General features: G+C 60.7%; 7 protein-coding genes across 7 annotated transcripts; all 7 read left to right on the top strand.

Moving 5' to 3' along the window:
* Window positions 1–440: 440 nt before the first annotated feature.
* Window positions 441–5,084, top strand: LINJ_32_0340 (hypothetical protein, unknown function; the record flags this gene model as incomplete). Its single annotated transcript, XM_001467679.1, has 1 exon — window positions 441–5,084. One exon carries the CDS (start codon window positions 441–443, stop codon window positions 5,082–5,084), a length of 4,644 nt encoding a protein of 1,547 aa, XP_001467716.1.
* Window positions 5,085–6,836: 1,752 nt separating this feature from the next.
* On the top strand, window positions 6,837–7,589 carry LINJ_32_0330 (hypothetical protein, unknown function; the record flags this gene model as incomplete). The annotated part of the gene is made up of 1 exon (XM_001467678.1): window positions 6,837–7,589. The coding sequence occupies one exon, from the start codon at window positions 6,837–6,839 to the stop codon at window positions 7,587–7,589; it is 753 nt and encodes a 250-aa protein (XP_001467715.1).
* Window positions 7,590–8,689: 1,100 nt separating this feature from the next.
* LINJ_32_0320 (conserved hypothetical protein) lies at window positions 8,690–13,657 on the top strand (the record flags this gene model as incomplete). Its single annotated transcript, XM_001467677.1, has 1 exon — window positions 8,690–13,657. The coding sequence occupies one exon, from the start codon at window positions 8,690–8,692 to the stop codon at window positions 13,655–13,657; it is 4,968 nt and encodes a 1,655-aa protein (XP_001467714.1).
* A 1,011-nt stretch (window positions 13,658–14,668) lies between these two features.
* Window positions 14,669–16,957, top strand: LINJ_32_0310 (conserved hypothetical protein; the record flags this gene model as incomplete). Its single annotated transcript, XM_001467676.1, has 1 exon — window positions 14,669–16,957. The coding sequence occupies one exon, from the start codon at window positions 14,669–14,671 to the stop codon at window positions 16,955–16,957; it is 2,289 nt and encodes a 762-aa protein (XP_001467713.1).
* A 1,049-nt stretch (window positions 16,958–18,006) lies between these two features.
* On the top strand, window positions 18,007–19,038 carry LINJ_32_0300 (conserved hypothetical protein; the record flags this gene model as incomplete). The annotated part of the gene is made up of 1 exon (XM_001467675.1): window positions 18,007–19,038. The coding sequence occupies one exon, from the start codon at window positions 18,007–18,009 to the stop codon at window positions 19,036–19,038; it is 1,032 nt and encodes a 343-aa protein (XP_001467712.1).
* A 1,244-nt stretch (window positions 19,039–20,282) lies between these two features.
* LINJ_32_0290 (conserved hypothetical protein) lies at window positions 20,283–20,987 on the top strand (the record flags this gene model as incomplete). The annotated part of the gene is made up of 1 exon (XM_001467674.1): window positions 20,283–20,987. The coding sequence occupies one exon, from the start codon at window positions 20,283–20,285 to the stop codon at window positions 20,985–20,987; it is 705 nt and encodes a 234-aa protein (XP_001467711.1).
* Window positions 20,988–22,403: 1,416 nt separating this feature from the next.
* LINJ_32_0280 (conserved hypothetical protein) lies at window positions 22,404–26,312 on the top strand (the record flags this gene model as incomplete). The annotated part of the gene is made up of 1 exon (XM_001467673.1): window positions 22,404–26,312. One exon carries the CDS (start codon window positions 22,404–22,406, stop codon window positions 26,310–26,312), a length of 3,909 nt encoding a protein of 1,302 aa, XP_001467710.1.
* Between the last annotated feature and the right edge of the window lie 1,476 nt (window positions 26,313–27,788).

The raw sequence follows: 27,788 nt of genomic DNA, 5'->3' as shown, positions 1-27,788 counted from the left end.
AGTGTGGCAGGGTCTCTTCATTCAACCGTCTCGCGGGTTTCAGGGTGTGTGCGTTGCTCTCTTATTTGGTGAGTATGCATTCCCATCGTCTTGCCGTTGTTTTTTTTTTGTAGCAGCGGCTTCGCATTATCTATAACCCTACGGGCTCACCTGGCGCGGCGGATGCGAGAGCGCAAGACCACTGCCAAGCCGTCCGCTCCTTCTTTCGCCTCCTCCAGCTCTCCCCCTTTGCACACCCGCACGCTTTACAACAGCGGGCCGGTGTGTGAGGGCTCGCGAGTGAGGCAGGCTGCAGCACATCTCCGTACACGGACACAGGCTCACCCATAAGCGCGTGCCAGGCGGGGGGTTGGCACGCCCAGTAGATGGGTAGAGAGGTCGATCAAACTACACAACTACTACCCAAACTGTAGCTCCCCCACCCAAAAGAAAAAGAAATCATGCGCGCCGAGAGTGTACATCGCACGTCCTCGGTGCGCACCTCCTCATCACACCGGAGCACCATAGAGACTCGCGGCGCGCCAGAGTTTGATCGTGAGTATGCACGTCAGCTGAGCTTAGCCAAGCGCGGCCGCAACAGCAGCGTGAAGACGTCTCAGCGCGCTACATCGGTGCAAGAGCTGCCGTCAGAGAGCCAGCTGTACGGCTCCGCTGCTCTGGCGGCCTCTCGCATCAAAGACTACGTCGCGACGCACGTCACACCGCCTCGCATTCCGCACTTGAGTAGCGCCAGGCGCAGCAGCGAGCACAGTGGCAAATCTATCGGCGCATCAAAGGTGGGGGCGACACATCAGCATTCGTCGCAGGCTCTCGCAACACCGACCAGTGGGGAGGAGGGGGCGGGGTCGGAAACGCCGTTGTTCCTCAATTCCACGCGTCGCGGCAGTGCCTTCGATGACACGGAGGCCCCCACGGCAGCGACGACAAGCGCCGAAGCGAGTTTGCTGCTCTTCTTGATCAAGACAATACTTTTCGTTGGCATTGTGTTTTTTACTGTGCTGTGCGCCATTTCCTTCGTCGTGTCGGTCTCAGCCGACTACAACCCATCATACTTTGCCTTTAGCGTGGCCTCGTCGACGCCTCGGCCGCGGATGCGCGACGGCACAGTCGGCAGACGGGGGTGGCCCGACCGACTTGTGCCCGAGTTTCACCGCCAGGTGGCGCTGCACACGCGTCGAGCACTGTGGCACGTGCTCAGCTACGTTGGCGTTCCCAGTTTTTTCCGTTTAGTTGGCTCGGTGTTGGCAGCCTCCAAGGCATATATGTGGGATCCTGTACACGCGATGCTGCCGCGCATCGATCGGCAGGCGCATCCGGTGCTTAGGTACATCTTCTTGAACGCGACGGAGGACGGCGAGGGGTGGGGCCTCACCACCGTTATCACTCTCGCCGCGTCGGTGGCGCGCTCCCTGGTGCAGCTCGTCGTGGATCCTGTGCTCATTGTCGGCCGCACCCTGCAGGCGCTGTACAGATGGCTTGGCGGGCCAACGGCTTTGTTTTCCACCTCGCTGAAGCCGCTGCATGCGACTCCCGGCAACATGTCCTCTGTGGTAGCCGCAGCACAGGCGAACCGCACCTCCGTCACCACGCGCGCCGCCTCGTCAGCCCTGCTCTCGTTGTGGAGGCCGCTGCACTCGCTGTGGGGTGTGGCCATGTCCGCCTACTCCTCTCTCGGCTACACACCGGAGCCGCGCAACTACTCCACCTCGGCAGCGACTATAGCGAACGCGTTCACAACCCCTAACAACTCTCCACTCTCTAGCAGGATCGAGAAGACACTGTCGAGGAAGTCGGCGGAGGGTGCCTCGTGTTTCGTCGCTGCGCAGGTCGAAGTGCGAACGGCGCACGCGCGTCGCTTAGAAGGCACGCTGTGGCCGTCGTTGCTGGACGCGCACCGTCACGAGATGGAGGGTTTGGCGAAGGATGACGTGTGGGAGCTGCTGCGAGGCGAAGGCGACGCAACGCGGAGAGTCGATGTAGCGCTGCGCGCTGGCAGCCTCGTCATAAGCATCGTGGTAACTTCGCAAGTGACTCTGGAGAGCACTCCACGGACAGCAGGCGGTGACGTGGAGAAAACGACAGGCGCTGCGGAGTTAGCGCGTCGTGCTCAGCAGACCGCCATGGACGCTGGGCTGCAGCAGTGGCCTTTCCCTCGCCTGCAGGCCTTCTACAACCGGGCCGTCTCAACTGCTGAGACGCAGATGACGAGTGCAGCAACGCTTGCCGCCGCGGTCGCAGCGTGCGAGGGCCGGGTGACGGAGTGCCAGCAGCGATGCGCAACGATCCGGCGTAAGCTGGAGCGCGAGCTTCACAACTGCACCAGCGACGCGACCAGGCCGAATTCGTCGCGCGTGAATGAGATTGAGGAAGTGACCAAGGAGTTGAGCGCGCCGCTTCGCGAGTGCAGCGATGAGCTCGCTAATTGCCATGCGAGCCTCTCACGGTCCACAGCTGATCTCGCCAAGCAGGAGAGGCGCGCGGAGCTGTGCGAACGAGAGAGTCATGAGTCCCAGCTGACGCTCGCAGCTGCTCGGCAGGGGGCCACTGGCGCTGCTGCTGTCCTCACTGAGAGCTTCAGCAACTCTGAGGCAGAGGGGCAGCGGTGCGCCGCGAGCTTGGCGGCGGCCGCGCAAGAGTGCAAGCAGCGTGTGCGCGACACACGCAGCTCGTTGAGCGCCGACCATGCAAAGCAGTTGACCTCTTTCAAGGAGGAGTGCGCCCGTCAACGCAGCGCGCTGGCGAAAGCGTCGTTGGAGAAGGTCAAATCGGCAGTCCAGCGGACGGAGGCGACGTGCAACGAGCAGCTAAAGGCGAACGTGGCTGTACTCAACGAAAGCGCCGCTAGCGCCCTTGAGCGTGTTCAAGAGGCACTGACCGCCGCCAAGGCAGAAGCCGAGAAGCGCGTGGCCACCTGCGCGGATGCTGCCGAGCAGGCCCGAGTCTCCTTTAGCGCGGAGCGCGCGCAGCTGGATGCCTCCTGCGCGGCGCAGCTGGCGGCGCTGGGCGAAGAGACGCGCCGCACGAGCGCCGCTGCAGCGCAGAAGGCTGAGGCTGCATGCACGGAGCGCCTTTCGAGGGAGTTATCCGCTCTCAACAGCAGCGCGGCGACGACTGCATCGGAGCTTCAGCGGGAGACTCTGCGAAGCGCTTCTGCGTGCGATACGCCACGGCGGCAAGCCAGGGCGGAGTGCGAGATGACGCTAAAGCGCGTGCGCGAGGATTGCACTGCGCAGCTTCTTGAGGCGCGTGAGAACAGCACTGCGGCGGCGCAGCGGGCGCGGGAAGAGGAACGTGAAGCCCAGCAGCGTATCTCTGCTAGCAATTGGCGGCTCGAGGAGGAGCGACTCGCAGCGCAGTGTGCGGCTACGACTCAAGCGGCTGTCAGAGAGGCCTCCCAGCTGCTGGCTGCGAAGCACGCTAAGGCACAGGAGGAGGCCGCGATCGAGGAGCGACGGCGCACGACGACGCAGCTGCGCCAAAGAGACGAGGCGTGTCGGATGCAAAGCGAGGCGCTTCTGAAGCGCCATCAGGCGCAAGTGCGCGATCTTGGCGCTCAAGTCACCGTCTGCACAGCACAGCTCCAAGCTGCCGAGGCAACCCATCAAGAAATGGCGCTGAAGGCGCGTCAGGTGTTTCACGCGGCGATGGCTGACAGTGCGACGGAGGCGTGCTTGGAGGCGACGCAGCACAATCTGCATGTCTGCGCTGACGTGCGCAAAACTGTCGAAGAAGAGCTGCACAAGTTGCCCCTCAACGCGAGCTCTGCGGACGCCGTCGCGCAGCTGCTAAAGAGCACCGTTGAGCCAGGAAGGCTCATGTGGAATTTCAGCGGAGCCTCGGTGTATGCACCGAGGGGCGGCGAGACCACTGCTGCGGGTGGGTGTCAGGCGCGCTTCACTGCGTATCTCCGCGTGTCTGGCATACTTTTCGCTTTTCTTGCTTCTGCCTGCGTTCTGGCGAAGTGCCCGCGGGCCTGCCGCTTGTCGGATGACAAAATCGCGCGTCTTGACACGCTCATAGCCGCAAGCGAGACAGCAACGACGCAACGCTCGCCAACGCTGTCGTCGCGCTCGAGGAGGAGCCGATCTAGGCACACCGGGAGGTTTCTTGCGGACGGCGAGGCTCCTCTGAGCTATGATGTGTTGTTTGAGGCTTGCATGACGAACAGCTCGGAGACTCTTCTGGCGTGGCACTCCACGTGCTGTGCTGCGTTGTTGGAGCAGGAGACGCACAGGCTGCGAGGGCGAGCGCACCAAGTGAACACGTGCCGAGACATGTCGGCGGCGGATGCGTACACCTCGCTCTCAGAGAGCGTGCTGGGCGACGCGCATGCCCTCTCTCTTCTCCGCGGCGGTCCTGCCAGGAGTCTGAGCTCGGCATCCACCCTCCCTGTCGCGCGTGAAGACGCCGGGCGGTTGCCTCAGCTGTACGCCGCCTTCATCAATGGCTACTATGGCATGCTGGAGATGTACTATGTGGACTTGCTCAGCACTGTCGTGAACCGTGAGCTGACCACCCGTCAGCTGCAGGATGCTAAGTCTTTGGCGGTGCGGCAGGCTTCAGCGCTGCACAAGCAGTCGGCGGTCGTGGCGCAACTCAAGCTATCACTCGCGGAGAAGGAAAACCCTGCTAGCTTCTCAGCCATAAAGGACAAACTCGCCAAGGCTGAACGACGCGCTGCAGCGCAGGAAGAAATGGTCACTCTCCTCGAGAAGCAGCTGAAAATCAGCAGAGATGAGCTCGACAAGGCCCGTGGTGTGGTGAGCTCACCAGCGCCGTCCCCCCGCACCACGGTGGCGACTGCAACGGCGACTGCGCCGGAGAGCTCGAAGCCGCGACAGATGCGCTCCCTGCAGGAGTTGGCCGATGGCCACGCCGACGGCGACTCTTACAACACCTCCGACTTCTCCAATCTGGAAAGAGAACCGGGCGCGCACCGCCATCCTACGTCGCCGCTTCCGGTGAGTGCACAGGGCTGCCCAACCTTACCGTTGGCCGTTAAGAAGTCGACGATGGTGCGCAATCCCGACTCTACGCGTCGCTACCACAAGCTTCAGTGGAGCGATGATTTAGACATGACATGATGCCGCTGCGAGGCGACGCGTCGGGGTTGAAGGTGTGAGGGTGTCGTATGGGTTATAACGAAAGAGTTACATGCGCATCGAAGCCACCGACCTCATCCGAAGGTACGGCGAATGCGCGCTTCTGCCCTCTTCGCCACATTCGCAGAGATGTAGGTGTGCATGTGTATATGTGCGTGCGTGTGTATGTGAGCGCGCGTTGGGCCAGCCGTGACGATGAGGGCTCATTTTCTTGTGCGAGGCCTGCGCACCGATATTTCACGCGTGAGTCGCTTTGGGCGCTGTTGCATGCGTTTTGCTCCTCCCCTTTCCGTGCGCACGGGAACGATAACGGGGCTCACACGCGCCGACATCCACGCCGTGGAGGACGGTGCGGGCGTCTCTCTCTGTCCCCCTGTGTGCAGCTTACGGGAACGGGCAATTGCGTCACTCCGCTCGCGCATTCTTCTTGCTCTTTGGTCTGCGCTCCAGAGCTGGAAGCATGCGCGCAGCTTGCAGCGGGCCTCAACGACCTTCTCTCGCATCCTCTGATGCGATGCGCCGCCTGCCTTTTCGCCACTGAGCGGAGACGTGTTCGGTCTCCTTTTCTCTCGTGTTTTCAACGTTGCAGCCTTTGATGACAGGAAGGGGGAGGCCTCCATGCGCGGTGTCGCAGGGCCCAGTACCCCCGCCCTCTCTCTCTCTGGAGAAGCCGGGAGGCCACCCTATCGCTGACCAAGTGCCGAACCACCTGTGGTGGTGACAGGGTCGCAGGCGCCGGCGCCGTGCTGGAGGTCCAGGCGACGTATCGCTGCTGATGTAGTTGGCCGGGTCCTGGCTGGGCGTTGCGTCGGGGCGACCGGCGACAGTGAACACGCGTGTGCCATCCATATGATTCGGCAGCGTGTCACCGCGTCTCGAGAGTAACCCGCCCGGGCCCCTACACCGCCCACTGGTGTGCGGGCGGGGGGAGGGCGGGGGCAGCGGCGCCCGCGCCCATTCCGAGAAGGGAGGGAGGCACGAGCTGGCGGCCGGCGAGGCGGCGGGTGGGTGGGGTAGAGCTCGAGGGCAGATGGCCGTGCTGGGATGACCGGGTCGGCGCACTGCTGCAACGCGCGTGCCTTGCGCTGCTTCGCCCCACACGATGGGGTCTGTGACAGGCCGGGTGGGGGTAGAGTAGAGTTTCACTTATATTTCGGGGCGGAGAACGGGCACATTGTGGAAAGAAATGACGCCTCAAGTGCGCAGTCCCTCGCTGAGTACCCTACGTGGGTGTATGTAGCTTGATTGCCGAACCGCGATCTAGAGATGGCAGATCTTGCACCGCCTTCTCGGCGAATGATGCCTGTGCCTCACCCACCGTTTTGCGTTACCTGTTCTGCTTCTGTTAGTCCTTTACCGTCGCACAACGCGGGCAGGGACGACAGGCCGCCCCTTCGAAACGTTTCCCGCTCACTACATGAGCACCCGTGCAGATGCACCACCTTGGTGGCCCGCCACTGTTTGGCAACGCTACGCTCTATTGATCGCTCTTGAACTTCTCTCTTACGCGTCGCGCACGCGCGTACGCCGGTTTCCGTCGGTAGTCTGCTGAGTTTTGCCATGGCGTACTTGGCACTGAAAAGCGTCAGGGGCGCTTCCCGTGCACCGGCGAAGCGTCGGGCCGCGGCGAATAGAATTGTGGCAATGTGTCGCGCCGGAGGTGCTTCTGGTGTCACTACCGCAGACGCTGCAACCAAGCCCGCCACTGCCGTATCTGCCGAGACAAGGCCGGCGATGGATGAAGATCACCCTATTGGTCCAGTTGTGCATGCTGACAGTCGCGTGCTGTTCTGTGGAACATTCCCTCCCGTTAGGAAGAGCATCCGCTTCTACTACCCGAACGCCAACAACGACATGTGGAAGGTGCTCGGCCAGGTCTTCTATGATGATGCCGATGCTTTTTACACAGCCGCTTCACGCGCTTCCTCGTTATTTTCAGCGCCGTCCAAGCACGCAAGCTGCCACGCCGCCACTCGGGCACTGGATGAGGCTCGTATCGTGCGCTTTGCTGACTCGCAGCCTGTGGGCTTCTTCGATGTATGCCGACGAGTTCGCCGTCGCCTTGGCACCTCGGCAGACGACAACATCGAGGCGCTCGAGCGCACGAACGTTGTGAGGGACGTCCTTTCGCACACCCCTCACTGTGCAGGCATCATCACCACCGGCACGCTGGCACTCACAATGCTCTTGGACGATCTGTCAGTTCACGGAACGTTTCTCACGAGCAGTGAGGCACCTGTGGAGGTCGTCCTCAAGACGCGGCAGGGCAAGCGCAAGTACAATATTCCGCCCATAGGGGGGCAGCTGAAGTGGGTACCAAGTGAGGCGTGCGCCTTCCGCAGTGCTGTCTGGATTTACCGAGGTCCGTCGACTTCACGGGCACTGCCCCTCAAGCTTGAGGACAAGACGAGGCACTATCGTCTTGCTGTTGCCGCGCATCTTCCCCTTCCGCTGACGAGCGCGCCCGCATCTGTGGCGAACATGTAGCTAAAAGAGGAGAGGGGAAAGTAGTGCTGCGGGCAAGCCGCTCGCACCCTTCATGCACCCTTGTCTCTCGCTGAACCACGTTGTATGCATTTTTTTCTGTGCATTGGAAATGCCATTCATGCTTTTTGTGCGCTTGATTGCCCTCCCCTCGCTCTCGTCGTGCGTGTCTGCTCCCCGCCGTGCCCTTGCTGGACTTCAATTTCGGATTTGCTGGCTTCAGCTCCTACCTCTGTTGTGTTCCTCGACGCTCTTTGTTGTGGCTCTCAAAGCCCTACACCGCCGCTGATCTAGGCGCCTCTACACTGCACACCCACAAACACGCACGCACGTACACAAGAATACGCAGCGCGAGGGACTCCTTCTCTGCTTCTGTTTCGTCGCACATGCGCGCTGTCCTAAGCAAACGGCGGCGTTCGTCGCATGACGGATCCCGAGAGCAACGCTGTCTCGCAAAGTTTGCCAACCTCACCTGCGCTGGATGTCATTTCTGTGTCAGGAACTCTTCCGCCTCCGCCTCTCTCTTCGTTAACGCTTGTTTATTCGCGCTCTTTTCGACTTCCGGCTCCCCCGCTCATTTTTGAATGCGTGAGCTTCCCCTACCTACCCCAGCCACAGTAGAAGCAGAAAGGCAGATACCTCACACTTCCCTCTCCACTGTGCGCACCAGCTACTTCACCACATCATCTCTCGTTTGCGGAGCAAGAGTCAGAGCGAACGGGCGACAACGCGGCAACACTGCAACGACGCACCGCCACTCCCACTTTTCTGCTTTTGCAGTTTCCTTGCTCGCGTTGTGTTTTTCACGTTCTCTTCCTCCACCTCCAGTCTTCGTTTGCCGAATACGAAACGAGTTGCACGTGCGCAGTGGGGCGTGTGCGTGTGTGTGCTCCGGCCATCTTTCATGTTATGTATATTCTGTGTTTGGCTTTGTTTTCTCTCTTAGTCGCACGACCACAACGCATTGGCATTTACATTCACCGGCATCTGCGCGTAGGTTGGGACTCTTAGAGTAGCGCTGCCGGCGCATCACCGCCGCATCCTCCGTTGATCCTTGGCCGCCTCTTCGTACACACACGGATCAGTAAAAGTGCCACGCACTCATGTCTCTTTTCGTGGTAAACACTCCCGAACATGAGGGGCAGCTGAAGGAGCACCTCATCGCGGCGCACAAGCGCAAGCCGCTCCTCGCCACCGTGTGGGCGAATCCGCCGTCAGTGCTCATCACGAACAGCGAAGGTGAGGTGCTGACCCCGGTGACGGAGCCTGCCGGCTCGACGGGACGCACGCATCAGCCAACGGCATTGGCGTGGCACCCCAGCGAGGCGCTTCTCGTGATTGGGTGGAGCAACGGGGAGATGAGCTTATGGTTGATGCCATCCGTGAGCAGTCTTGCCTTGGGCGATGACTACACCACGGCAGCCGCACGCAGCGCTGTGCAGTTGATTGCGGCGAGGGCAGCTGTGCAGAGTAACGCGGAGGGCGCAGTTCGCGAACACGGCGCCGGAGCAGTCCTAGCCGCGGAGTGGTCGACGCGTGGTCTGTACCTCGTCTCCACATCCCAGCAGCGCCACGTGGTGATGTGGATGCTGGAGCAGACCCCAACCGAGACGAGCGTTAACTTTAAGCTGAAACCCCTCTGGTCCGCTCAGGCGCGCGAGCCAATTGTGCGCATCATTCACGTCCCTGGCAAGACCCCTCACTCTCCGACAGTGTTCAATGCGTACGATGGCGCCTCCGCTGCCGCTGCTGCGGAGGTCGGCGATGACGACATCAGCTTCCTTCTTGCCGACGGTAGCAGCTCTGTGGCGGCCATCAACGAGGATCAGCAGCTTTTTCCGTGTGCAAGACAGGAGGAGGCAATTGTGTCGGTGCTTTACGACGCCACAAGCCGCACCCTCGTTACGCTTACCGCAACCTGCATGATTGAGGTGTATCGTGTAGACGAGGACATCAAGGGTAGCTCGACGCTGCGGCGCAAGCTATCGGCCCCCTCCACCACGCCCACCACGTCTGCCGCCACGGGCGAGCGGATTACCATGACAATGGTGTGGGCTTCGCCTGGTGTCGTGGCCTTTGGCAGCGGCGATGATCGCGTGCGCGTCTTAGACCTCTCGAACGAGTCGATGGATGTGCTGTTGCTCCCGCAGCCTGACCTGCACGTGTCGTCCTTGGCGGCCTTCGCCGCCAAAGGCATTCTGACTGTCGGTACCGTGGAGGGCGTCTTGGCGGTCTTTCAGCACCGCGCCGCATCCCTGTCGACAAGCCACCATGCTTCAGAGGCGAGGGAAACAACGACCATCAGCTCCCCGTTCGCTGCGGCTGCCGGGGTGGCGAACCAGTGGGAGGCGATAGCGGTGCACCAGGTTGGCAAGTGCGTCGACCGAGTCGTCTTCACGGCTTTTGGCGATGTGGCGTTGTGTCGTGGTGGCTCGGAGCTGCAGGTATTGCACGAAATCATCCGCAAGCGCTCCTGGGACGGCGTCGCTGCGGTGACGCAGATTTCGTCGGACATGGTGGTGATCGAGAGTGTCACGGGGTGCCAGTGCCTGCTGCAGAATAAGGGGAACGTGCGCGGGCTGTCCATCGCGTTCCCCAACATCGCCCTTTGGAACGGGTCGCAGATCGACCTATACACCATCAACGAGGCCACGTCCGAATTCACGTTCGTGAACTTTGTGCTGACGACGAGCCCCGCCTTTGCCATACACCGTGACGGCCTCATCTACGTCAAGGGCAATCGTATCGTGTTCGAGACGATGCAGCTCGCCCCCATCGCACAGATGACTTTTACCGAGTCTGAAGGCGTCCCAGTGATCATAGACATCATGAACGACTACCTCGTGGCAGTATCGTCGAAGAACTACCTGCGACTCGCCCGGGTTTCGTCGCGCGATTTACAGCAAGCCGGGCCAACTCGCCCGCTGACGTTTCCCAGCGCATCACAGCCAACTGCCTCGGACACTGCTAGTGGCGCACCAGCAGCGGCACCATCTGCCGCCAAAGATACCAATGCGCTCGAAGTGTCGGTCTCCACGGCGCGTGTGAACGCGCAAGGCCGTCGAGTCGCCTTGATGACCAGCCTGGGACCCCTCGCGTTGCCTGATACGCGCATCTGGGTGTACGACTCCGACACTGACAAGATGTCGTCCTTTGACTTCGGCAGCCGCAATGAGATGCCGAACTCTGTCTACTGGAACACACCAGAGCCGAACACGGGCACCGTCGGCGAGTTCGAGTACATCCTGCTTGCCTGTGAGACATACCAGATCCACACGGATGACAAGAAGGCGGCATCAGAGGAGGTGGCGACGCCAAAGGCCGGCACGGACGGCATCAACGACAAGAACGAGAGCGCCGATCGCCCAGCTGGGCAGGAGAATCTTCCCGAGGCGTTGCCGAACATGGAGAACTACGCGGAGAAGAAGGCTGAGCTGGAGGATGCGCGCCGCGGGTCCATTGGCGCCACAAACTACGTTGCCCAGCGCGCGCACAACATCGTCACGTTGTTCGCGACGCACGACGGGTTGGTCGTGCAGAACGTTGCGTCGATGCGACGGTATCAAATTTGTCTGGTAGGCCTCACCATCCCCGACTTCCTGCTCGCCTCTGTGAAGATCAACGGCAACCCGAACAACGCGGAGGACTACGTGATTGAGCAGAAGCGGTTGCGCGACTTTGAGGGCCTGAAGTCGGACAAGGACGTGGCCGTGCGGGAAGCGTTGATGAAGTTTAGCTACTATGCAACTATTGGCAACATGGATGAGGCGTACCGGTGTGTCAAGAGCATCAAGAACCCGGCGGCGTGGCAAGGGCTGGCTCGCCTGTGCGTGACGAGCGGGCGCCTCGACGTGGCGGCGGTGTGCTTGTCTACGATGGAGGACTGCGTGGCCGCACGTGCCTTGCGGGAGGCCAGAGAGGACTACCCCGATGACAAAGGCGTGCAACTGGCGACGCTTGCGCTCGGCCTGGGCATGACCGAGGAGGCAGAGGAGCTGCTGCGCAAGTCGAAACGCTATGACCTGCTGACCGATGTGTACATGGCGTGCGGCAAGTTTGAGCACGCCCAGCGTCACTCCGAGCGGTTTGACCGCGCCCGCATTCGCCCGGTCGCGTACAAGTACGCGCAGTTCATGGAGAGCCTTCAGAACATGGATGCCGCCATCATGTGGTACTACAACGCCAAGTGCGCCGGCACCGATGTGCCACGCATCTTCTTCCAGACAAACCGCATGCACGAGCTCCGCCAGCTGATGGTGACACAGAGCCAGCCGCCATCGCCGTCGGCCGGCGCCAGCGCGCCGACGGCCCAGCCAGGGCGTGATGAGCGACAGTCCGCCTTTGCCGCCATCTTTCCACAAAATCGCGAGCTGCTGCTGTGGTGGGCGCAGCACAGCGAGCGGCGCCGCAATGTGCAGGAGGCGCTGCGCTTCTACCACGCCGGCGAGGACGTCTACAACGTTGTTCGAATTCTGTGCTCACTGACTCCGCCAAAGCTGGACAGTGCAGTGCAACTGGTGAATAAGGAGATCGAAAAGGCGAAGACGCGCTTTCAGCAGCAGCAAGCCTTTGCCGCCGCAGCGCCGATCCACTGCGGAGACGACGAGCAAGGAGAGCCCGATCCAGTGGGTGCCGCGTACTTTGTAGGGCAGCTGTACGAGCGACAGGGCAACGCTCAGCTGGCGCTGCAGTACTACCAGGCTGCCGGCGCATACCGCAGTGGTGTTCGCGTCGCGTGGAAGACGGAGCAGTACGGCGTCGTAGTGAATCTGGCGATAAAGAGCTCCGACGAGCGCCTGATGCTCGAGACGGCGATGACGCTGGAGAAGCAGCAGGCGTACGACAAGGCCGTGCAGCTGTACCGCCGCATCGGCGCCGTGCAATGCGCCCTCGACGCCTGCGTGCGGGGCGGTCTGTACGAGACCCTGCACGAGGTGAGCGCCACCTTTGCCAGCGGCTCCACCGACCCGGCGGTCTTCCTCGGCATGGCGGACCACTTCCAGAGCGAGGGCGACTACCAGAAAGCGGTGGAGATGCTCCTCTTCGCGAAGCATTTCGATGAAGCGTTGAAGCTGTGCGAGACGCGCAGTGTCACCCTGACAGAGGAGATGGCAGAGTCTATGACGAGCGACATGGGCAAGCTGTCCATGGAAGAGAGGCAGGCGGTGCTGCGTAGGGTGGCCCACATTGCCAAGGATCAGGGCAGCTGGTCCTTGGCATGCAAAAAGTATACTCAGGCTGGCGATCGCGTCAAGGCGATGCGGATGCTCATGCGTGGCGGTGAGACAGAGAAGGTCATCTTCTTCGCAAACCACTCGCGCAACGTGGAAATCTACACCATGGCTGCGAACTTCCTGCAATCGCAGAACTGGAGCACCGACGCGAGCATCTACAAGAGCATCATTCTCTTCTACACAAAGGCGAAAGCATGGACGAATCTGCTCGTTTTCTATGAGTCGTGCGCGCAGCTGCACATCGACGAGAACCGAAACTACCCAGAGGCGCTGCGTGCGTTGGAGGAATGCGTCGCCATGGCCGAAAGCGGGTCAGCGGGCAAGGCGAACATCGACAGCGAGAAGGTGGAGCAGCTGAAGCGGCGCGCCGAGGTACTGAAGGCGTTCGTGAAGGCGCAGAAGACGGTCGACTCTATGGTAGTCGCCGACCGTGGCTCTGTCGCGGAGAAGGCGAAGGCGGACAGCGTCATCGCCTCCTGCTCTGACATCATCAAACGCAGCCGCCCTTCCAGCCCAGATCACGATCTCATACAAGACGCCCTCCGCATTGGCGACGTGTTTGCTCTCATGGTGCGCTTTTACTTTGACAAGCTCGGCGAGTCGAACAACGCGCTGAAGGTGATGGAGAGCATGCCGAAACACGGCGCCGATCCGCAGTTCTTCATTGAGACAGACTACATGGAGCGGGTCTGCCAGGCCAACGGCAAGTCGCTTGCTAACGTGTTGCCTGGCGTCATGACGGCCGGCGCCCCTGGGGCAATGTGGGAAGGAGGTCGAAAGGCGAGCACGGACACACGACGGTCCAGCGTGATTGATGAAGTAGATCGGGCCGTCTAGTCTAGGCGACGGCACGGCGGTGTGCCCTCCAGCTCCTGCATGGCAGGCTCACTCGCACTCCGCTGTAGAAGAACCCGTGGGTATGGACGTGTGTACACGTGCAGATGTGCGTGCCCGAGGGAGAGGAGGCAGACGTTTCTCTTGTACATATATATTTTGTGCTGTTGCTCGCCTCCCCTCCCCTCCTCACTGCCTCTCGTTGCGCGTGCGTGTGTGCTGGCTGCCGTGCTTTCATGGCTAGTCTCTTTTTTTAGTTTTCCTCTGTCCGTTGCTCTCGCCACCATCGCCGCCTCCACCTCAGCCGGTCTCATCCTCACATTGACCGACTTTGATGGTGGCAGAGGCCACAGACTCCTTCCGTGTTGTCGGCGAGCAGCTCTCTTTGCTCTCCGTCGCTCTCGCTTGGATGTATAACAGCAGCAGTGAAGCATAAAAAGCCCATCGAAGGAGTCGGCCACTCACATGGATGGGACACGACGCGCTGACCAGCACGCGGAAGGCTTCCACTTGTTGCTACAAACTACCGCGTGTAGCAACAAGAGGAAAAGCAAGAGGCGAGGAGAGATGGTGCGTGCTGCTGTCTGCGGTGGCTCGTTTGACGACCAGCGCAGCGGTGGAGCAGGCTCCTCTGACTCTCACCTCTCCCCGTTGGAGCTTGTACCCCTTTCCATTGCCGCTGAACCGCACACTTACCACGGAGACCACGAACCCTCGCGGGGAGTAGACGCGCTCAGCCCAGTGCCTGCAACCCCGTCTTCTCCCACTCATCCCCCTCTCGTCGCCATCCCCATTATTCTCCCTCGCCCTCTGCGCGCGTTGTTATCATGGCCACGCAGCGCCTGTGAGTCGTCATAGCTGCCGTGGTTTTCCCCGTCTTTTTTTTTGTTTTCGTCGTGTCGATACAAGCCAAACGACACGTGCCTCTGCTCCTCGCGGCGGACGCTGTGTGGCGGCACGCCTCTGGCGCGGCATAGCCGATCGCTCTTCCCACCCCGGCAGCGCGCAACGGCCATGGACCCTGTGATGCAGGCTGGAGTGCAGGGGGAGGTTCCTATGCATCTCGATGTACTTCAAAGCCCTCCGCCGTCTGACCTGATCGAACAAGAAGCAGAGGCAGCCGACAGCAGGCCAACACATAAACCTGCGCCACAGGGTGGTAAGGAGCGCGCTGCAGTGCCGCTCAAGTGTGCTGCGGGGGCGACTTTGACGTCCAATGCCTGGGCAACTGTGTCCCCGCCTCTCGCGGTGCTAGGCAGCGATGTTGACATGGCGTCCACTCTCGGCAGCTCGCTGCTGCCACCGAACCTCCTCGTCCACCCGCATGGCTTCCGCATCCTGAAGAACGCCAGTGCCCTGGAGCGAAACATGCGCAGCTACTTCCGGCTTCCGCAGCCGCTTAACACCGCCACACGTGAGGAGCGACGCCGCCTTCGCCGCACCCTACAGCGCATCGAGAGCGAAGAGGCGCAGCAGAAAGCGCGGGTGGCGGGCAACCAGGACGGGGTGGTGCTGGACGGTTTTCTTCTGCTGAGTGCGTGCGAAGCCGAAGACCCGCAGGAGGTGACCCATGTGGCTCTGCAGTCATCGCAGCTGTCGAATAGCATTGCAGAGGACTTGCAGTACTTCACGCACCTCAAGACAGTGGACTTGAGCGACAATCTTTTGTGCCTGGGCCATGTGCTCCCACTTCCTGGATTAGAGGTGGTCCACCTCGTGTGCAACAACATCTTTTCACTCGCAGAGGTGCCGCAGTCGAGCAGCTCCTCGCTTGCCACCATTGTGGCGCTCGACCTCGCCTACAACCACATACCCGCACATCACTTAGTTCACTTAAAGGCGTTCGGCGCCTTGCAGCAGCTGGACCTCAGTCATAATAGCCTGCGCACGCTGCCGAGAGACTTGTCGGGCCTGGCACGCCTTACACACTTCGCACTGGAGTCGAACGAGCTCTCCTCACCGGATGTGTTCTACGCACTGGGCACGATGCCGGCACTCGTTGAGGTGAACCTTTCGCGGAATCGTCTCTCCTCTGTGCCCCCGTTGGATACCGGTGTGTGCAACGGCGACAGCGGCCCGCGACGTGTTCCCTTCCCGTCTCTGCAGGTGATGAGTCTGACAGGGAATCGTTTCCAAAACGTCGAGGCCCTCCAACCCTTGGCCGCACTACACCAGACACTGCGCCGTGTCGATGTTGGCGAGAACCCACTGCTGGTCCGCCGACCGAGTCAGAAGGCTGAGCTGCAGCGTCTACTAGACGAGGCCGTTGTGGAGGCGTACTACGCGGCGCTTCTCCCATCTCAGAAGGAGAGCATTGGGCCAGGCACGCTGTCGGAGATGATGGACAAGTGGCACCGTCAGAGCTGGGCGCGCTACATCCCAAAGCCGGTGGGCGAGGCGGATGTATCCGAGACGGAGGTGGTGGGGGCAGCATCGATCGGCGCCTCCTCGTCGCACATCAGCCCCTCCGCGCCGTTGGCTGCGGCGTCGAACACACTGGAAAAGCTCGAGCCAGATTGCCCGATAAGCGAGGATGCACATCATCATGAAGGCGTCTCGCCACCGTTTCGGACGGTTAAGGAGTATTTCTACTGCTACCGAATCCACGTCCGAACGCCGAGAGCCACGCCACCACCCCTGCCGAAGCAGCCAACGCGCTACTTCTACTCCTCGGCGTTTCGAGAGGCTGAGCACGGCGCGCACGATACGATGCCGCTTGTGACGCTGCCACCCTACAACGAGTTCATGGACGTCTATCGCGTTCTTGGCCGACGTCGTTCGAGGCCACGAGGCCGAGGCGGCGGCGGCGTTCGTCGGCCAGCTGCAGCGCGAAGAACGGCGGCGCAATGGGGGCCCCCGCTCCAGCCGGTGCGTCTACCCATCTTACCTCACGTTCCCACCCCGCCTCGCACGGAGGGCTCGCCCTCATCGCACCAGATGAGTGACGAGGAGGCGGAGGAGGGGGCCGAGATCGTGCAGGGTGGCAAGGGCTTCTTCCTGACCAGCCTCGACGGCTTAGTGGGCGGTGCAGCAGTGGCGTCGCAAATCAACGTGCCCGGAGACCGAAAGGCGACTGCGGCCGCACCGCATGTGGAGACGCAGCCTCAGTTGGCAGACAGAGTGGCGTCTGCGCCGGCTGGCACCGTTGAGGAGCCGCTCCCACGCACTCGTCTTCCCCGATCGGTGGTGTCTCCTGCCACGGCGAACGTGCACGCCGCCATCTCGGAGCTGCGGGCAATGCTACGTAAACCCTTACCTTCTCTGCCGTACGAGGCAGCGCGCGTGAAGCAGACCACGGAGTGATGGCTTGGGGTACTATGGAAGGACACCCACACCGTCGCTGCGCGTGTCTGCGTGTTCATCGGCCTCGCCACTTTGGTGTCGTAGTGGCCTTCCTCACTGGCAGTACTTCGCGCACCCATGGACACCATGGCGTCTTGTGCTTTTCTTTTGTTGCTGGCTCTTCTTGTGTGGCTGTTCTTCCGAGGCGCACTGGGCCCGCGGCATCACGCCCCAGCCGCCAACACAGGGCAGCCAACTGTGGGATTGATGTAAATAGCCGTGATAACGAAAACGAAAACAAAAACTGTGGACGCTGCAGCTGTGCGTCCCTGTGTCTTCGCTCGCTTGTGCGTGAGAAGTGCCTGGTCGTGCCTTCCTCCGGCCCTCGCCCTTTAGCTGCCGCGCAGTGGAAAAAGCGACGAGGACTGTCTAGTGGTGCGTACTGAGCGATAGAAAGGCAAGCGCGAAAATGATCCAGCACCGAAAGAGCCACGTTGGATGATGACGATGGCGACAGCTGCGGAACTACGAAGAGTTACCGGCATAGAGTATTCGTGCATCGCCTTCGCAATGTAGGCGCACACAGTGCGCGTCAGGCAATACGGCTGCTCTCCTCGCGCCTGTGACTGGGCGCAGGCCCGCGGCGGGCAGATGCAGGTGGCATGTGCTCTCGGAAGTGCATCCTCCGCTCAGCCGTTCGCGCATCCTCAGACGAACTTCTCTTTGTCGCTTGATGTCACCCTTTTATCGCTTCGCCTCTCTCTCTGAAGTTGCCGGCTTGACGAGAAAACACGCGGCGAGCAGCACCACGCCGTCCACTGCGCGCTCTTTTTCACCTCTCTTCTTTTTTTTTGTTCCGTCGTGCTTGCGGCGCACCGCCACGTGAAACGGGACTGTGCCGCCTCTCCCTCTTCCCTCCGTGCATCTTAGAGCACCGCTTTCGCTGCTGTGCGGTGTATGGGCTGTGGCTGTGCGTCTTTGCCTGCGTGCTTGCCTGCGTGCTGGCGACAAAAGAGTGTCCCACCTGCTCTCTCGCTGTTGCCTCGGCCCTTCTACTGGATCGTGTTCTCATGCGTCTCTGCACTCGCGATGTCAATGCTCAGGGAAGGCTGAGCAAGTCTCCCTGCATCCCTCTCTCGCAAATGGAGGTGGGCCTTTTGTGCACGTCGGGGGAGGCGTGGCCGCCGCTGTTGCCCAGCTTTAGCAGGGAGGCCGTGGAGGCGATAAATAGGTTTGTACAGGGGTTTATCTGCAAGCGCATCGAGTACCGCTGTGGTCAGCTCTCCGCCGAGGACTACGAGGACGCGTTTCTGCCGCGGTGGGTGCGCATGGCGGAGCACCGCACCGTCCTCATGGAGGACTTCTTCGCTCAGCATGGCAGCCGCCTCAGCGAGGAGACGTTCCGCGAGCTCTTCGGCGCCTTTGAGAAGATGCAGAGCGCCCTGCGTGATGCGCGGCAGGAGCCCGGCGGCGGCGTGGAGTGGCGTCACGACAAGCGCATCTCTTTTGCGCGGCCGGTGGCGCACCGCCTCATCCGCCGCTCGCGCGATCGCTTCTCACTCCGCAGCGTCGCCGACGTCGACGAAGGCGCTGCGCTCAGCCACCCCTCACCCTCCCCTGGTCCTAGCAGCGCCGCCGACGCATGGCGAGACTCGCTGCAGCCTGGCAGCTCCTCTCCTATCCCCGGCGGGACGGTGGTGAGCGTGAGCAGCGTGACAGACATCGCGGACGCGGACGATGTGCGCACCTTTGTGCTGCCGGTGGAGGAGAGCGCCGATGGGGACCACTTCACAGGTAGGGCCAGCGGTGTCTACTACGGCGACCTCCTCCGCTCCGCCGGCAGCTCCGCGAGGAGCAGCGACCAGGGCAGCCGCGCAGCTGAGGCTGCTTCCTTCGCCCTTGCGGAGGGAAGAGACAGCTTGGATAACGGCGCCGGCATTGCCGAGGCTGTGTTGCAGGCGTACAGCGGGCCGGTGCGGCGGGCTAAGGCATGGCGACGGCTGTGGATTCGCTGCTTCTACCATTGCATTCTCCCGGCTGTGGTGGTGGTTTCTCTTGCCGCTTACTACTGGGATACGTTGCAGCTCTATCTGCGCTTATAGAGCACCTCGGATTCGTGTGGCGCCCCTCCCCCCCCCGCGCGATCTCTCCTGCTGAGCAGTCTCTATGCTTGTAGAGCTGTCGGTGTCGCGGGGTTAAAGGGGGGGGGTGGCTGTCGGTGTCGGGCCACTTTGGTTGCTCTTGTCGTTGCCGTTTGTGCGTGGTGTCTGATGCGGGTGCTCGGTCTCTTTTCTCTCATATTCTTTTGTTGTTCTGTGCGTAGGTGTCCTACTCCTCTGTCTCTCTGTCTGTGTGGTGACGAGATCTCTCCGTGACCACCACATCATCGTCCATCCTTGTGCGGCCTGCAGATGGTGGGAGGCGCCGCGATGTGGGCCTCAGAGTGTACACACAGCCCCCGCGCCCCCGTTCCCACAGACATCTCTATACATAACACACAGATGGACGCCTACTACCTTCTAGATGGCACACACTCAAGCACAAGGGCACAGAGGAAGGGTGAGGAGAGAAGAGAATGCTCGGTGGAGGGGGAAGGGGGCGTTTATGTATGCACACAGGACGCACCCACTTCCGGGCTCTTTACCCTTTTTGCCCCTCCTTTCTCTGCTCGATTCTCTCTCACGCGTCTTTTCCTCTCCTCTCCTGCACGTGCGCGCGTGCGTGTGTGTGTGTGTGTGTACGACAGACTCGGCGTGGGTGTGCCGTCTCTTCTTGTTCACTCCTCCTCCCTTCAACTAGATGCAAACTTCTCTCGTGCTGTCTGTCAGTTGTCTTGTACATCGTTGGTTACGTGATGCAAGCATACATGTGTGGATGTATGGGTGGATGTGCTTGTGGAAAGCGGGCCGGTTCCGCCCCTGGAAGGCAACGTACGTGCACGGCACCACCCTCGCCGCGCCGCGCGATGGACTGGGAGCTGCTGTGATGCAGGAGAGGGGCCATTCAACCTTGCGTTTTGGCTGTCCTAACGCCGTGCGCCCTGCCATGGAGTGCGCATCTCTACTCCTGTGGTGCATTTTCACCTTAGGCGTCTCTCACTGACGCCGCAGAATCTCTCCCGCTTGCCCCAACGCTCATTTTTTTTCGCTTCTTCTTGAAACTCAGACTGCGGCTGAAAATCGCTCGACGCGCCTGGTGCGGTACGCGTCCTCGCACAGCCCTCTCTCCTTCCTTCGCCCTTCTCTCCCCTTTCTGCTGCGGTGCCATCCCTGCACGCCGCCCTTCTGAGTTGTCTCTCTCCTTTGTGCTGTCAAGTACGCGCCGGGAAGGCGAGTCGATAAGAACGATGAATTCGAAAGCACCACCTGCTGCGTTGCCGATACGGCAAGGCAAGGGATTTCAGGTGATGGTGCACGGCGTTCTGGAGGGCGCGGAGTGCGTAGAGGCGGGGTCCATGTTCGCTCGCACCCAGCTCTTTTTCGGCCCTGATTGGGCTTTCCTGGAGAGCAACAGCGGCTACGGCGAGGACGCGGCGGCAGACGACGACGATCTCGTCGAGCCCACGTACAGCAACAACGCTGAGGTGGTGACGCAGCTGTCCGACTGCGCCAAGGGCCCCGTCCCGTACTTTAGCTTCACGGCACCTTTTGAGTTCGCGTTGACGAGCACGAACCCATTCGGCTGGCCGCAGCTAGTCATTACGCTTCACACCGTCGAAGGCGCTGGTGGGAGCACCGGAAAGGGCGCTGAAGGCAACGACACTCAACTCCTCGGCAGCGGGGAGTCGATCATTGGCTACGGTCGGTGCTTTATTCCCATGAAGAGCGGCTACCACACAAGGAAGGTCCCCATGATGCAGTTGGAGAGCACCACCTCGAAGCAGCAGCTGATTAGCTTCCTCACCCGCGAGAAGCCGGTGCTGCGCGACCTTTCCTTCTTGTGCACTGGCGACGATCAGGTGATGCTGCACGCACGGCCACTCGACGGCTACGTGAAGCTGAACTTCTCTGTCATGATCAACGGCATGGAGTCGTCGGGGTTCGAGGTGTAGCACGCGAGGTCGCCGTCCAACTTTTTTCGGCACTCGCCGCAACGCTGCCGGCACGCACACGCCGGCCGGCTTCACGTTTACTCTTGCGCAGATGAGCTGACCACGTTGGCACATGCCTTCTTTTTCCCTTCTGCATAGACGCAGCACCTCTGCATTCGCATCACGCATACAAACAGAGAACCCGCGACAGGCAACTGACAAGGCCCATCGAGAACGGCGAGCCAGGCAGAGAAAGGAGCTGCGCGCGCACATTGCGACCCTCTCTCCCTCCTTCCCCCTCTCGCTGTGTGTACGGCTCTCCACCTCGTCTCTCCGGCCATCGTCACTGTTGTCGATCTTACCGTTTCGTCTCGTGTTTTACATCCGGTTACGCGACGTCCCAGTTGCTTCGCCGCGACAGCGTGCGCACAAGTGTGCCGTAGAGAGAAAAAATGCGTATGTGCGGGTGGCTGGTTCAGGGGGGGGGGTTGATGGCGGGGCGTCGTTCTCCTTTCCTCCATCCGCCTCCATTATCGACAGACGCACTTGCAGTAGCCACCCGCAAGGGATGCAGCCGGCAACATGATTGCAAAGATCGTTCTTGGAAATCAGAGTGCGCCGCACCCGAGTGGTACAGGTCCATCTTGCTAGAGAGAACGTTCTCAAGCTCGTGCCGCAAACCTTTCGTCAGTCATTTGGCATGGTCACACACCATTTCTGCTCTCGCTGCACGGATGACAAGTGCACTGCAGCTGCGCACAAATGCCTTAGCTCCTCTTCCCGCCTCCCCTCATCTGTTCTTCGGACTACTGGGCCACTCCCCTCCTACCTGCTCTCCACATTTCCCATTCGTTCTCTCTGTCTGCGTGTGTGCCCATGTCTCTCCTATTCCTAGCTTGTGCGCACGCTCAGTGACTCCGTGCATGTGTTTCACGTGCACCCGCGGGCGTGCATTCCCTTCCGTTTCGCTCATCGCTCTTGTGATTTGTGGTTCTTCGCCCCTCCCACTTCCCTCAGTCCGCTTGCTTGTTGTTCCGTCGTCGCACGTCTCGTGTTTTCGCCTGCTTGTTCCCCTGCCGCACGCATCGAGGCAGCTTAGTGACAGGGCCATCTCGTTCCCCGTGCACTTCCTCCTCCCTCCTCCCACTCCCTGCGCGCCTACATACGCCGACTCTCTCGTGTGCCTGCGTGCAGGTGGCGCCGTTGCTGTCGTTGCAGCATTTGGTGAAGTGCTTGTATGACTGTCATTCATTTAGGCGAAGAGTGTGTACTCACCGTTCTCTGTGTATGTGGGCGTGTCGGGGCATGGGCGATCAAGTCTGAAGAGGTGCCGACGAGCGCGTTCTTTTAGTTTTCTTCTCTACCGACTTTATTGCCTGAGCCTCCCCTTTCTCACACATACGCATGTGCACGTGTGTGCACGCGCTTCTCTCCATCATGACCCGTCTGCCTCGCGGACGACGCTGTGCGGCGGTGGTCGCCCTGCTCGCCTTGTTTGCCGTGGTGCTGAGTCATGCCACCAAGATCACGTACGTGGGTGTCTTCCAGGCGACCGAGGGGGAGACGACAACGGTTTTGCTGAAAGTCGGTGCGCTGAAGGCCGAGTGTATTGCCGGTACTCTCACGTACAACGTTGACGATGATCACGGCAACAAGGCCACGTTCCCAAACATGCATGACCCCAGAATGGAGTTTACGGCTGCCATCACCGACATGACCTCCGGCGTGCGGACGACGTACGTGGACCTCGTGGTGGTGTGCAATGACACCACGCCCGTCGGTGGGACGTCGCGCGTGTACTTCCGTATCTCGCCGAGAACGACGACGACCACCCTTGCTCCGTCCATGACGTGCAAGAGTCCCGGCGACGCGGTGGTGGTGGGCCCCATGTCAGCGGTTTTCCCTGCGAATACCTATACTTCCAGCTGCCACCATCCCTCGCTGGACATCGCCGATGTCACAGGCCCGTCTTACGATGCGAAGTCGCTCTTCTCTGTTGAGATGACCAACAAGTCGCAGGCGCTCGTCTTCAACGCGAATAAGACGGACACCCTGCCTGGAAAGTACACGGCAACGATCCTTGTCAGCTGCGGCAGCTCCTCGTGTGTGGTAAAACAGGTGGTGGTTGTACTGCCGCCGACGACCACAACGACCGCTGCTCCGGTCATGCAGTGCCCTGGCAACTACAACTACTCACTGATTCTGAATTCAGATGGCATCTTAATCGAGCAAATCTTCAACCTCTCCGCTCGCGCCGCTGCTACCGGCATGTTCTGCACTTCGGGCATAATCTCGGCGACGCTGAAGGAGCCCGCTCATGGTGCGCTTCGGTGGAACAACACGGGCACCTTCGTCTACACCCCCTCAACCCTCGAGGAGGGCGATGACATCGACTACTTTGAGTTCCAGCTGACATGCTCGAACGAGGGCACCAAGTGCGCCGGCACGGTGATCATCTCCATCGTCAGCGAGGAAAAGGACGAGATCTACTACGCTATGGAGGGCGCCATCGTGTGTCGCGGCACCTGCGACGCAGCCGCGTGGCGCACCAGCCCGACGGCGCTCGACCTCTTCGACGTGAACAAGACCGGTGTCGCAGTGACGCCGCGCAAGGACGTCCGCGCCGTGGACGGAGTCGACTTTGGCTTCACGGCTAGTGGCGACCTTGTCATCCATGCGTACACCACGATCGGCAACCTTGCTGCCCGCTTTGTGACTTTCTACCCCATTACGGAGGCCAGCGTGCCGGGGCTCTTCAACTCCACCGCGGTCCCGGACGGCTCGCACGTCTCCTTTGAGCCGTCATGCCTCAATAAGCAGGCGATCACCGGTCAGGGCACAGACATTTGGAGCTGGACGGACCTCGATGTGCTGAAGGGCCACCTCAACACACAGGCCGACGCATACAAGTCGGGCGACAACTACTACCAGAAGTTTGGAGGTAACCACCGCCACTGCGATGTGTACCGCGTGGATCCGTGCAAGTACGCACCTCTCATGACGCCGACGCTGAACGACAACAACAACAACGTGTACAACAACGCGACACCGTCTGTGCAGTGGAAGCTGTACATCAATGATTGCGACGCAACATGGGTGGGCAAGGCGTCGGTGGAGTCGCTGCGCGCGCTGCGCCAGCCGGACGGCTCTCCAACCTTCAGGCTGGAGGGCAACGGCACGTACTTGGTCGGCACCGTGTACTCACAGTCGCTGAAGCCGGCGAGCTGGACGTCCCCGTTGGCCGGCATCGTGCACTCGGAGACGGCTTACGAGGTGCGCCTCAAGATCCACAATATGATCATCGTCGACGCTCTCGCGCGTCCTTCCAGCGACGCTACCGCTCCACTGCTGCAGATGAGCTCCGATATTCAGTACTCGGCAGGTAAACGAACAGACACTCAGGAGCGTCTGTATCGCTATTCCGTTCTGCTCTACCCGTACTTTGAGGCCAACAAGACGGCTGCCGACATCACATCTCTCTCGCTCAAGGTTGTCTCCACGACGCTACTGAACTCGACGTGGACGTCGCCGAGCAAGGTGGAGTGCCCGATGTGCACCGGGACGATGATCAGCTGCACGGGTACCGGAAACGGATTTGAGACGGACTGCGGCGACAAGGCACTCATGACGTTTGAGGCGCTCGATTACAACGCATCTGACTTTGAGGGCTCCATCGTCAACGACGGCTCCTCCGGCAAGTCTGCGAGTACGTCGGTGAGCCCGAAGAACGCGCTGCGCGTGACGTTTGCCGTGCGCGTGAACGGTGCAGGGTCGGCCGATGCGACAGACGCCTACCCGGTCGGCACCTTCGCCATATCTGTGAAGCTGTCGAGCGGCCAAGTTTTCGATGTCGTCGTGAACCAGACAGACTACATCAGCGAGCTCAACACGCGCTTCCTCGACACGCAGATATGCCGTCCGAGCGCGTACTGGCCGGTGCCGGATCCGCTGGGATCGTCGGTTCCAGTGAAGCCGTACAGCGCCGATACTCTCGCCTTCCCCTCTGGCAGCTACACAACCGAAGAGCAAGAGGTGAAAAGGGAGAGCGAGAGCTACTATGGCGTCCCGGAGCGACTGACAAGTCCGAGCGTGTGCGTCACGCCACCGAACGCGGACAGAACCCACATTGATCTGGACAATATGACGGCCACCATCGAGAACGAAAAGGGGCAGGTGACGGTGTCCATGTGCGCCGTGGCGGACGAGCGGACGTTTGGCACGACGGACTGGGTCATGTTTTCCTTCCCCCGCATCCACGAGGAGACCAAGGAGATCAACGACGACGAGATACAGAGCATCATAGATGACGAAACGCTTAGCAACAACTCCTATACCGTAGCGCAGCTGCAGTACTTGACGCTGTCCGTGCACGCGTCGGAGGTGATGTCGAGCCTGCTCGCAGGCGACTCGGCGAACGGCTATGTCAACATTTTGCTCGACGGCGACAACGCCCCCAAGTCCCAGCGCGGAGAAGAAGAGACCTGGATGCACCCAGAGAGCAGCTCGTCGTCCGGCCAGTCGGACGCATACCTGCCGTGGGAAATGTACGCTTCCTCGCTGAACTACCGCCGCATTGCCCACCACACCAACGCCAACAAAAGCGAAACCGAGCCCTTCAACTTTGCCTTCATCCCCGGCTCCCTGCTGCACTCTGGAAGCAGCATTCGTGTTCCCATGATTATTCGCGCCGCGATCAAGTTCGTCACCTACGCTTTCACGGCGGCCAACTCCACGCACTCCTCGCAGCGTGTGAAGAAGAGCGAGCGTGAGGAGACGCTGCTGTACATTGTCCCCGTGAGCCGCGGCATCTCTTCCGCCCTGCGCTTCGACACGGACATCTACACCCCGGTCATCACCCAGTCGGGCATCGCCCCAAAGCCGGCCACCGCCATTCTCATCGTGCTCATCGTGGCCGTCGTGTGTGTGCTCGCTGCGTTCGTGTACGTGGAGGTGACGTACAAGCGCATCATCCACAATGCTAAATATCACCCGAAGCGGCCAGACAGCCCCGTGGGCATCCGCTACGGCCGTGACGGCAAACCAAAGGAAAATCAGAAGACAGCCAGGGAGAGCAGCCGCACGGAGGCTGGCGTGCCGTTCTCTGCGTCCAAGGCGCACACGGCGAGCGGCGCAGCCACAGGCGACGCCACGACGCCCTCGCTCAAGACAAAGTTCGGCATCGTGTTTGGAGAGCAGAAGCGCGTACCGGAGTCGGTGGCCGACTCCGGCTCCGCGTCGAGCGAGGACGGCGGCTCAGCGAAGCCGGTCGATGACTACATTGCAGAAAATCCTCCCATCGGAGAGGAGCAGCCGCGCGTCGAGGACGATGAGGTCGCGGAGTTGTAATTGCGCCGCCGCCACCCAACTTCACCGAGGCGTCTGCGTGCCACAGCGGCAGCGCAGCGCTGGCACAGGCACTCCCCCGTTTCTCCTCTCCTATCTTCGCTTGCCTCCCCTCTTTTTTCAGTGTCAGCTTGTGTGTGCGAAGACGGGGCGTGCCGGCTGTGGCTCTCATGCGTCGACGGGTGCTGCCCCAGAGGCTGAGCGGTCACGACGTTAGGAAAGAACTAGAGCATTCTGAGTAGCGGAGAGGGCGAGGAGTGAGCGGCGGGGATGCAGGAAATGGGGAGGGGGGCGATCGCCCGCCCCACTGCAAATGAGGTGCCGCTGAAGACGCCCCATGGACGTTGCTGAGATGCGTGCCAGAAGTACTTAAAGGACGTTTTTGCCTTCGTTTTTCATCTCTTTTTTTAGTGGGTTCTCTCTCGCTTATGCGTGCGCCGACTTCATTCTCGAACCTGCGATCCCCGACTGCGTGGCCAAGGGCACGTTGGCGTGCGCTCGTGCGATGATGCGACTGCCTTCAGTCCTGCGGAGTCAAGGCACGGGGTTTGGGAAGGCAGACAGGGACGTTAGCACGATTCTCAGTCGTAGGATGGCGTCCACGGATGCCTACGCGGGCGGAAGTGTACGCTGAAGTGGTACGCTCAGTAGCCGAGAGGTGAGATGAGACCTAAATCTCTGAGTGTAGGCTGAGAAGTAAGCACGGCTTTGATGGCTAAAGAGAGTTCAGGATGCATGGAGGGAGGAAAGGGGGCGGGGTAGGGTGAAGGTTTCTTTGCAGGCGCATGCACGTGCGCTTCACCATGAGGTTGATGGTGAATCTAGTGCCCACGTCGGGTGAGAGTAGGTGGACAGGTGCGGTGAGTGCGAGGATGAGTTGGGGCTGCGGTTACAGGCAAAGGGAGAAGACAAAGATGGCAACAGAAGATGCGCGTGGGCGGTGCATTCGGTGCACAGGCACTCCACAATCGTCGTCCATGCATGTCAGCGCGTGACATTGCCCGCAGTCCTCTCTCCCTCTCGCTTTCCTCCCGCCCCTCTCCGCCATTCCCCCACCCCGCAACGCGGCCCTCCGTCCGCCTGGTCGTTTTTTAGCAGGTCGACAAGTTCCTGTATTTCTTCCTGCTCGCTAGCCAAGCGTGCTGTACAATCTGTATTGGTGTATCTGTAACCGCGGCATGTGTCCTGTGAAAACTGTGTTGCTCTTTTTTCGCATCTCTCGTAGGCATCGTGTTTGATGTTGTTTTCTCATATGGGGAGGCGAGGTGGTATCGTTGTCCTTATGGAGCTGATGCTGGCGTTGTTGTGTTTGTGGCGAAGGTGTCGTCGCCTCTGGCTGTCCGCCCGTGTCCTTGCTTCCCCCTTCTTGCTCCCTTTGTTTGGATATTGTGTTGGTGTTGTCCCCACAAATGGAAGTACGTGGAAGAAAATAACGAAACCCAAATGGCAGTCGCTCCGGGTAGCAGAGGGCTCACGGCC

This window comes from Leishmania infantum, chromosome 32 (genome assembly GCF_000002875.2).
Source record: "Leishmania infantum JPCM5 genome chromosome 32".
Classification (NCBI taxonomy): Eukaryota; Euglenozoa; class Kinetoplastea; order Trypanosomatida; family Trypanosomatidae; genus Leishmania; species Leishmania infantum.
This window is presented reverse-complemented; position numbering and strand designations above follow the sequence as displayed.